The sequence below is a fragment of the Aplidium turbinatum genome, chromosome 7 (assembly GCF_918807975.1).
Source record: "Aplidium turbinatum chromosome 7, kaAplTurb1.1, whole genome shotgun sequence".
Classification (NCBI taxonomy): Eukaryota; Metazoa; Chordata; class Ascidiacea; order Aplousobranchia; family Polyclinidae; genus Aplidium; species Aplidium turbinatum.
Window position 1 is genome coordinate 33,973,781 of NC_137478.1, and position 10,572 is coordinate 33,984,352.

At 41.2% G+C, this 10,572-nt stretch overlaps 1 protein-coding gene across 2 annotated transcripts in view; it reads left to right on the top strand.

Annotated features, from left to right (window-relative positions):
* LOC145774615 (putative peptidylglycine alpha-hydroxylating monooxygenase 1) overlaps positions 1 to 8,159 on the top strand; it is a 32,019-nt gene extending 23,860 nt beyond the window's left edge. For both annotated transcript variants that reach the window (XM_082585892.1, XM_082585893.1), the window contains exons 8-9: positions 111 to 300; positions 7,091 to 8,159. In XM_082585892.1, the coding sequence (XP_082442018.1) occupies positions 111 to 300; positions 7,091 to 7,261 (361 nt within the window). In that variant the 3' untranslated portion in view covers positions 7,262 to 8,159. The remainder of the gene's footprint in view (positions 1 to 110; positions 301 to 7,090) is intronic.
* The last annotated feature ends 2,413 nt before the right edge of the window (positions 8,160 to 10,572 follow it).

Sequence of the window (10,572 nt, forward strand, 5' to 3'; positions counted from 1 at the left end):
ATGTGTAATGCTTTACTGGCAAATTTTCTTAGTATAATATTTTCTCTCGTGGATTGGTTTGTTCCAATAAATTTTGTCTTGTTTTCTGAAAATATATGATCCCAACTCAGATACAACAGATTGTTGACGCTGCATCCTTTTGCAATTCGTGTTCACACCCACAAGCTAGGGATAGAAGTAACCAGCTACAGAGTTCGTAACAAACGGTGGACCCTGCTGGGAAGAAAGGATCCTCGCTTACCTCAAATTTTCTACCCAATGAAAAATCAAAATCTTACCATAGAACAGGGAGATAGAATAGTAAGTATTTAAGACAGAAGTTTAAAAATATTGATTTCGTAACAATGTTTTCAGTATTTCGACATGATCAGGGTTACCATCGATCAAGCCCAAAATAAATACGATGATTTGGGGTAACGTAATGGTTTAGTAACATAATAGTTTAGTAACGTAATAGTTTAGTAACGTAATAATTTAGTAACATACCGGTAATAGTTTAGTAACGTAATAGTTTAGTAACGTAATAATTTAGTAACATACCGGTAATAGTTTAGTAACGTAATAGTTTAGTAACGTAATAGTTTAGTAACGCAATAGTTTTGTAACGTAATAGCTTAGTAAAGTGATAGTTTAGTAACGTGATAGTTTAGTAATGTAACAGTTTATTAACATAATAGTTTATTAACGTAATAGTTTAGTAACGTAATAGTTTAGTAACGTGATAAAGTAGTAACGTAATAGTTTATAAACGTTTAGTAACGTTAACGTAATAGTTTAGTAACGTGATAGTGTAGTAACGTAATAGTTAGTAAAGTGATAGTTTAGTAACGTGATAGTTTAGTAATGTAACAGTTTATTAACATAATAGTTTAGTAACATAGTAGTTTAGTAACGTAATAGTTTAGTAACGTAATAGTTAAGTAACGTAATAGTTTAGTAACATAATAGTTTAGTAACGTAATAGTTTAGTAACGTAATAGTTTAGTAACGTAATAGTTTAGTAACATAATAGTTTAGTAACATAATAGTTTAGTAACATAATAGTTTAGTAACATAATAATTTGTCAACAAAGAGCCTCCACCCGGACGGCACAGCTGCAAGGGGCAATTGATAGCAAGTTCAGACGCCCCAGCATTCTGCAGCTCAACATAGAAGGCTACACAACAAGCAAGACCAAAGTTGTGGAGCAGCTTGCCTATACCAACCGGGCACTCGTCATCCTCCTCCAGGAGACCCACTGCACTTCTGCAGATAGGCTAGCCATTCCCAACTACACGCTAGCCGGGTCTACCTTAAGCAGGAAGCACGGCATTGCCACGTTTGTGCATGACAGCCTGAAGTGGACGTTTGTCGACCAATCTCCAACTGATGCCGAGATTGAGTGGGTGTGCATATGTATCTCAGACTACAACATCGTCAACATCTACAAGCCCTCACCCTCGCGAATGTTGCCATCATCCCTTCCAACTTCCCTCTCCCCCAGTCTCTACGCTGGCGACTTCAACTGCCAGCACATCGACTGGGGCTACAACAACACAAGCAGCGACGGAGAATTGCTGGCTGACTGGGCCTCTACAAACCATCTTGCCCTCCTATTCAATCCAAAGGAACCAGCCAGTTTCCACTCCGGCCGCTGGGGAACAGGGACAAACCCTGACTTGGCCTTCGCGAGTGTCGACAGTTCTCTTCCAGACAGACGTGTGCTTGAGAAGTTCCCGCGGTCCCAACACCGGCCGTCCCTCATCATCGCCCCAAAACTTGTGGCTCCTGTCCCGAGTTCACCGGTGAAGCGATGGAACTTCAAAAAAGCCGATTGGAATCAATACAGCCTCCTGACCAATGAGTCTGCTGCAAAGTTACCATCGACTGAAACATGCAACGCAGACGTGGCATACCAGGACTTCTGCAATGCCATAATAACTGCGGCAAAGGCCACAATACCACGTGGCCATCGAACCAGCTATAAACCATGCTGGGACTCTTAATGTGAAGCTTTCTACCGCTCATACCTAGCCGCCACAAGTGGTGCTGCTTCTAACACCGCCGCCACCAGACAACTTGAGCGGCTGGAAACAAAGAAGCTTGAGCGATGGAACGAAGCTGTCCAAACCATCGACTTCTCACACTCAAGCCGCAAAGCATGGAGCATCATCAACAACCTCACTTGGCGCTCAGCAAACTCCGCTCGTCAGTGCCCCGTTTCTGCTAATGCCATCGCTTCCCAGCTAGTGCAGAACGGGGTGTACAAGACAAAGGACCGCATGGCATCCCGCCTTGTTGCCAAGGAAGTATCTGCCCTATGGCGAGTGGAAACACCACCAGAAGAAACAATTTCTGGAGACTTCACTCCAGAGGAATTCGCCACCGCCTTCAGCCTAGTGAAACCACACAAGTCTCCAGGGCCCGATAAGATCTGCCCTGAGCTTGTGCTCCATGCTGGCCATGCCCTAAAGTCCTGGTTACGTAGATTCCTCTCTTCCTGCCTGCACCACCTCACAATCCCAAAAATATGGAGAAGAGCTTTAGTAGTTGCGATCCCTAAGCCTCACAAGCCACCAGAGGACCCAAGGAGTTATCGTCCGATATCCCTCCTCTGTGTTCCTTTCAAGATCCTCGAAAGACTGATTTATGCCCGCGTCAACCCAATCATCGACCCGCTCCTTCCAAAAGAGTAAGCTAGGTTTCGGCGCAGAAAATCCACTGTAGATCAAGTCACACTGTTGACCCAAGACATCGAGGACTGCTTTGAGGCAAAAAAAAAGGCCGGCGCTGTCTTTCTAGATCTCACAGCGGCCTACGATACCGTATGGCATCGCGGCCTTACTTACAAGCTGCTTCGCCTGCTTCCTGATCGACATATTATGGTCTATATGATTATGGAACTTGTCAGGAATCGAAGCTTCACCCTCACCACCGGCAACCCACGGCGAAGCAGACTGAGACGCTTGAAAAACGGCGTCCCACAGTGATCGGTCCTGGCTCCACTTCTTTTCAACATCTACACCCACGACCTGCCAACTACGGTCTCCGCAAAATACGCTTATGCGGACGACCTGGCAATTCTCCACTCCACAAAGTCGTGGGAAAATTTAGAAGAGACCTTGAGCGAGGACATGCAAACCATTTGAGCTTATCTCCAGAACTGGCGACTGAACCTCAGCGAAACCAAAACTGTGGCGGCAGCTTTCCACCTACACAATCGGGAAGCTGATCGTGAGCTACATGTCCACAACAACGGAAAACCTTTGTTCTTCTGCCCCGAGCCAAGATACCTTGGGGTGACACTAGACAGATCGCTCACATACCGCCACTATTCGGTGTCACTGCGCAAGAAACTCACATCCGCGCTGCATTACTCAAGCGCCTGGCAGGCTCTAGCTGGGGGACGAGGTCTGACACTTTGCGAATAGCAGCCTTAGCCCTTGTCTACTCTTCAGCAGAGTACTGTGCACCTGTCTGGTGCCGCAGTGCTCACTGCCACAACATCGACACTGCCATAAACAGCGCCTGCGTACAGTGACCGGATGCCTGCGTCCCACACCATTGGACAATCTCCCCATTCTCGCTGGCATCCAACCTGCTGAGCTTCGTCGCGAAGAAGCCACTCTGTCCCTCGGTCGACGGGCACTGGAGCCTAATCATCTTCTCCACCACAAGATCTCTTCCTTCCCAAACGGGCACCCCCGCCGACTGAAATCAAGACACCCATTCGCGCCAGCCGCTCAGCTTCTGATCAACGAAGCTGATGAACAAACATCTCTGCGGCTACTTGGGCGGACCATAAATGGAATTCTGAATGGAGGTCAAGCACCACCAGACTCCATTCATTCATCCCCGATGCCGACACACGCCCCATCGGCCTGACGCTACAGAGACAGGCATGGGTGCGCCTTAACCGTCTCCGTACGGGCGTCGGGATTTTCCGCTCAACCATGCACCAATGGGGAATAGCTTCTTCCTCCTCCTGTGAATGTGGTGCCGAGGAACAGACTGCAGACCACGTCATCAATGATTGTACCATCTTCAAGCCACCTAACGGAGTGGAAGGTCTGCGCGTCATGGATGATGAAACTAAAGACTGGCTGCTCTCTCGCAGCATTCCAGTGTAGTCCGGGAACATCGTGAATCTGGGGTGGTAAAAGGATAGACCCTCGGCCCCAGAAGCTCAGACGACGACGAACATAATAGTTTAGTAACGTGATAGTTTAGTAACGTAATGGTTTAGTAACGTGATAGTGTAGTAACGTAATAGTTTAGTAAAGTGATAGTTTAGTAACGTAACAGTTTAGTAACACAATAACTTAGTAACGTAATGACTTAGTAACATAATAGTTTAGTAACGTAATAGTTTAGTGACGTAATAGTTTAATAACATAATAGTTTAGTAAAATAATAGTTTTGTAACGTAGTAGTTTAGTAACGTAATAGTTTAGTAACGTAATAATTTATTAACGTAATAATTTAGTAACGTAATAATTTAGTAATGTAATAGTTTAGTAACATGATAGTTTTGTAACGTAATAGCTTAGTAACGTAACAGTTTTGTAACGTAATAGTTTAGTAACATATTAGTTTAGTAACGTATTTGTTTAGTAACATAATAGTTTAGTAACGTAATAATTTAGTAACGTAATAGTTTAGTAACGTAATATTTTAGTAACATATTAGTTTAGTAACATAATAGTTTAGTAAAGTAATAGCTTAGTGACGTGATAATTTAGGAACGTAATAGTTTAGTAACGTAGTAGTTTAGTAACGTAATAGTTTAGTAACATAATAGTTTAGTAACATAATTGTTTAGTAACAAAATACTTTAGTAACGTAACAGTATAGCACTTGCAATATTACCATTTAGCTAAAGATTCAGTGTTGATACAATATGTGCAATGGTTTTCAAAGCACAATAATGTAGCTGCGCGTGTTGTTTTCACAAAAGCAAAGCAGTTTACATTGCCGATATCAATTTTTTTTTAGTACTCTTCAATCTCTTGTTTTTATAAAACATTTCAATAACATCCATAAGCATTTATGTGAATATAACTGTACCGGTACAATGGGTACATGCAGAAGTTTATTGGCAGGTCAAGAACTCACTCCTCGTTGCTTTCCGACAAGAAATAAAAATAAAAAACTTAGCACATCATTCGATTTGTTTTATGAGATTTTTCCTACTTCTACTTGCTATACGTTAAAAACAAAATGTTTCATCACCAGAGTCTTGTGCAGCTGAACATGGCACGTGGTCTTTGGCCAGCCGTGAAGTTGGTTGGGCTTGGTACCACAGGTGGACTAACTGGCACAACAAGCTGGTCCCCGATTTTAATAAATCCTTCTTTTTAGCTTCATTGATAGGGAATCTTCATTGATAGCTCGTGACGTGCTTCCGCGTACGAAAACAGCTCCTATTAAGATAGGGTTAAACTCTTCCGCACAATCATACCCATACCGGATGACTCCTGGCTTATGTTTTCGGTACTGAAGGCTTTTCATCAGAAGCCAGTTTACAAGATTGCCCTCTAATTCAGGACGTTTATTTTTCATGACCTGGTTGGCAAGGCTTCGAAAGTTGTAAAATTTATTGTGGTGGAAATGTACAACTTTGTATGGGTTTTTGCGTCTGGCTTGACGAAAAATGGAGATCCAGTCAAGCATTATATAGGCATCAACATGCTTTTTGGTCGATTCTATGGCTGAGTGCATACTATCGCACTCCATATGGGAATGACCACTCTCGAGGAAATTATAGGTTATTACTGCAAGAGGCGTGCTTTGAACTGCCTACAGGAACATAGCAGCAACATTTTGGTTGCGGGTTTGGCCACCACATGTATCAGAATACAATGACACCACCATGACTGCTGATGAAAGTTGACATATTCATTCATAAAGGCATGTACCAATCTCGTTACCACCTCTTCCATCTTCAATCTCGGACCAGCAGAAGCATGCAGCATTATTAGGTTTTGCAGCACTGTAGACGCATAGGTTGTACGCACAAACCTCTCTGCTGTAATACACGAGAGATGCATTACTACTTGGAAGTTGAAGAAAGCTTTGATGATCAAAATTTGCTGATGTAAAATTATCTTCCTGGACTGCTCTCATTTTATCAACTCGATTATCTTCTTGAGCTTTTTCTTTACGTCAAAGGTGAATGTCATACTTAACTTTAACACCTTCCCTGTCTTCACCGTCCAGCTTTTTTATATTTAGTGCATTCGGAACACTGGTCTTTTCTTGGGTGGAAGAATAAAAGATTGTACTCTTCACAAAATATATTGTGGTAATTACACTCTTTTATAGTTAAAATAAGTGATTCGCATTTTGGCATTCCTCTTTGTACAGCTTGTACATTTTTGATATGGACAATATCTGGTTCAGATGAAGTCGGCGAGTATCGCTGCGGGTGTAGTGTGATTCTACTTTTGGAAAATTCTCGATGTGCCTTGCCATTATTGCCTTTCTATCATCATCAGTTTTGTTTGCAGGTTCGTATTTTCCTCATTTGTCTTCCCCAGTGAGTGCACCAGTAGCTCCCTTATTTTGTAAAGCAGAATCTAATGGCCCATGTCCAATACTCAAAGTCTTTAGAAAAAAATTCTTGCACACTCTCCTTTCTTCGCTGTTGGCAGGTATGGCACATAACCACTTCTGGCACAAAATGGTACCTAGTGAACTAAATAATTTGATGGACTTAATTCATTTTTGCTAAAAATGGGCATAACCAGTTCTGGTTTTGATCCCTCGTTGCTTCTCACAGGAAAAAAAATTAAACAATAAAGAAACTGAGAATTACAAAGTAAATAGCGATAAATTGTTCTCATAGATGAGATTAGACAGTTTCAGATAAGTGAAATAAAGGTGAAAGGTAAAAATTGAAATGCATTTGTTTTACCAATATTCCTATATTTGGGTTGCAATGTACCTGATAAATCCTCTACCTTATACCTGTTGTTCACAGGGTTGTCATCGACGTAGACCCCAAAATAAAGACATCACTTTTAGGCTGAAAATGCAGATTGTAAACGTGTACAGTAATGGAATTTGTCCCAATCATTTTACTTTTAAATGAATTAAAATACTTTTCAGGCCACCCGATGTGTGATGGTGAACAGGAGCAACCGTTTTATTAAAGCTGGATCTAAAAGCTCCGACGCAATGTGCTTCTCCTTTCTCATGTACTGGGTTCCTTCCAATGAATCAACAGAAGCATATTCAGCTTGTTCTTATGGAAATCATTTCATTGCATGGGAAAAGTGAAATTAAAAATGCACAAAATTTTCGATGCAAGTTTTCAGCTAACATTAGTTTGGTGTTTTATACTTGTTCCGGCGGGTCAATTGCCCTCTTGTTTAGAATTGAAATTGTGATGAAATTTTGTTGACATTGAATTTGCGTTGTTTTTGTGTTCTGCGTGATGTGGCTTGCCTGGCTGCAAAGAGATTTAACAACTGATTGTCGCTTTTGCTGCGTGCCGGGAGCCGCTGTTTCTGGTCACAATTTTGCCTTTGTGTTGAGTTTCATTTCATTATCGAAATAGCACCAGCTCAGTGGCCGAGTGGTTTCGCCTTCGGCTCTGGTGCTGGTAGATCTGAGATCGATTCCAGGTCGGGTCAAACCGAAGACTTTAAAAACGGTACCGATTGTGTTCTATCCTGCATAGCTCAGTGAGAATGAGTCGGGTAATAATGTAATAGCATCTTAAACCTGATATAAATTGAAAATGAGCCCTGTCGCTAAAAGACCTTAGCTGTTGTAGAGCGACAATAAATAAAACCATAACATTATTATTATTATTATCGAAATAGCAAGCTAGAGAAATGCCAATGTGTGCCACGGATTTCGGATTTAAGTTATCGTTGTTAAAGCTATTATAAGTTTATACAAAATCAGGTTTTTATCCTAACTCGCTAACTCAATAAATCAAAAAAACAACAAGAAACAATTGCAAGTACGGTTGAGGCAGACAGAGGAGGGATTGTAGGAAGGCAGTGAGCACCTACTCTTGTAACCAATACTTTTTGCATCGTCAAGAACGCGGCTTCTCAACCTGTTGTGAGCCATAGCGAAATTACAATTGAGCCTTAGAGACTAATTGTTGAAATACAGCAGCACGTTTCACTGGTTCATTCATTCAGTGTTTATTCTTTGCGAATTTTTCAAACCTAAACTGGTCATTTTTCCACCTTCCTGCACTTCACAATAAGCATTTCGTCTCAGGTGGCTAGACATTTTCGTGCAATGCTAGTTATTGTTAGTGCAGTACAGGGATGGAGGAACCATTTTAAAAGTAGGTGGGCCCAAAGGCGTAGCAGTCAAAGTTAATCAAACTTCTGGGGGGCTTCGACTCCCAGACCCTCCATAACTTTACTGCATTCCTACTACTTCACATCGCTTATACATTGTGTTTTCATGATTGCCTTTTGTGCCAACCAGCGAAAACTTTCCGTTTTTGGGCCTGATTTGGCCAAACAAATTACAAAATTGTTAAATTGCTCTATAGCGCCGTACAAAATATGGTGATGTACACACACACACAGTTATAATACCAACCTGGGAGAAATAATCTGCAGCATTATACAGTAGGCCTACGTGCATGCACTGCATAATATGTAATGATATCATTGTTTTAACCTTGGAGAACATTATAGATTACTCCACCAATCACACGCAACCACACCCACACGTGCTGCCCATCAACAGTGGGTTCAACAGAAAAGTTTGAAGATTAGATTTCATCATTGAGCTATCAAAGATAATCTTAGGTTTGGTGGCAGTGCTTAAATTTACTTTCATCGACGTATCCTTTAAATTTACATTACATGCACGTTTTAAACTTCTTTGGTTTTGCCGCCGTTTCCTTTTGTTGGTTTTATTCCTGTAAATTGTTGGTAACTTTATCATTGCTGTTGTTTTCCGACAAAGAAAAATAAATTGAATTGAATATAACACAGGCAAACAAAAAAATGTTTTTTAATTAAAGGCACCTACGGCATGTGAGAGTCATTTTAGGGTATTTCGAGGCACCTGATTCCGAAAATGCACTTGTTTTTTTTCGAATTGGCTCTAGTTTTTAAGATACCGTAGCCTACAGCATATGCCGCTATGGTGGCGGAACGGTACCGCGGGTGAGATATCATTCTAGCGGCACGGGTTCGACACTTAGTGGTGACAACAAATAGAGATGATGGAAGAAAGAAGACAAAAGAAACACAATAAAAGTGAATACCAAAAGTTGAATAAGCAAATAAAGAAAGCATGTAACAAAGCCTGTGAAAAATACTTGAATGACGAGTGCACACCAATCGAAAAACTGTATAATCTCAGTCCAAGAGAAACACATCAAAGAATCAAGACGTTAACTGCAAAGCACAATTCTACGTCAAAGTCAGGATTATTGAAGAGTGAAACAGGTGAAATACTAATGGAAGAAAATGAAATACAAAAAAGGTGGCAAGAGTATTTATCTGATTTATATGACGATCCAGATCGAACTGCAAAACCTTTCAAATTCAGTGAACCATTGTCAGGACCAAATATCCTGAAAAGTGAAATTGAACATGCCATAAAACAAACAAAATTGAATAAGGCTGTGGGACCAGATGAGATCAGTACTGAGATGCTAAAAACACTGGAACATGTAGGTGTGGATGCATTGCATGAACTCTTCAATAACATAGATGATTCAGGAGAGATGCCGACCGACATGAACAAATCAATTTTTATAGCATTACCTAAAAAACCGGGAGCAAAGGAATGTGAAAACCACCGCACAATCAGCTTGACATCACATATTGCAAAAATTTTACTACGCATTATCATGAACCGAATCAAGAACAAAATCAACGATGAAATTGCTGAAGAACAGTACGGATTCATGCCAGACCGCGGCACAAGAAATGCTGTATTTGTATTAAAAAATATCGCTCAAAGATCAATTGAAATGAAGAAAGATCTGTACATCGCTTTCATTGATTATAAGGACACAACATAGGACACAACATCCTGCCATCCCAAGTCCTTCCGAAAGTCTACAACAAACTCCCACCCTTGAGAGAAGAGAGTGGTGCTGCCTAAACAGAGCCCGCTGCGGAGTTGGGAGAAATAAAAGCAATCTTTTCCGATGGAAGATGACTCCTGACCCAACGTGTGATTGCGGCCTAGACAATCAGACGATGAAGCACATCCTCACCAACTGCCCCCTTAGCCCTTCATGTGATGACAACGACCTCAAAAACATCACAAACAATGCTCTTACCTGGCTCCGACACTGGCGTGACAAGCTATGAATGAATTGATTATAAGAAAGCTTTCGACCGAGTAAAACATACCAAATTACTGGAGATGCTAGATAACATTGGAATTGGCGATAAGGATCTACGTATTATTCAAAACCTTTACTTTAATCAAATTGCAGCAATAAAGATTAACCACAACATCAGCGATTGGATATCAATCAAGAAAGGCGTTAGACAGGGATGCGTGCTCTCTCCAAGTCTTTTTTCATTATACAGTGAGATCATCCTCCGATGTCTTGATGATGAAGCTGGCGTAAATGTTGGAGGAACTAA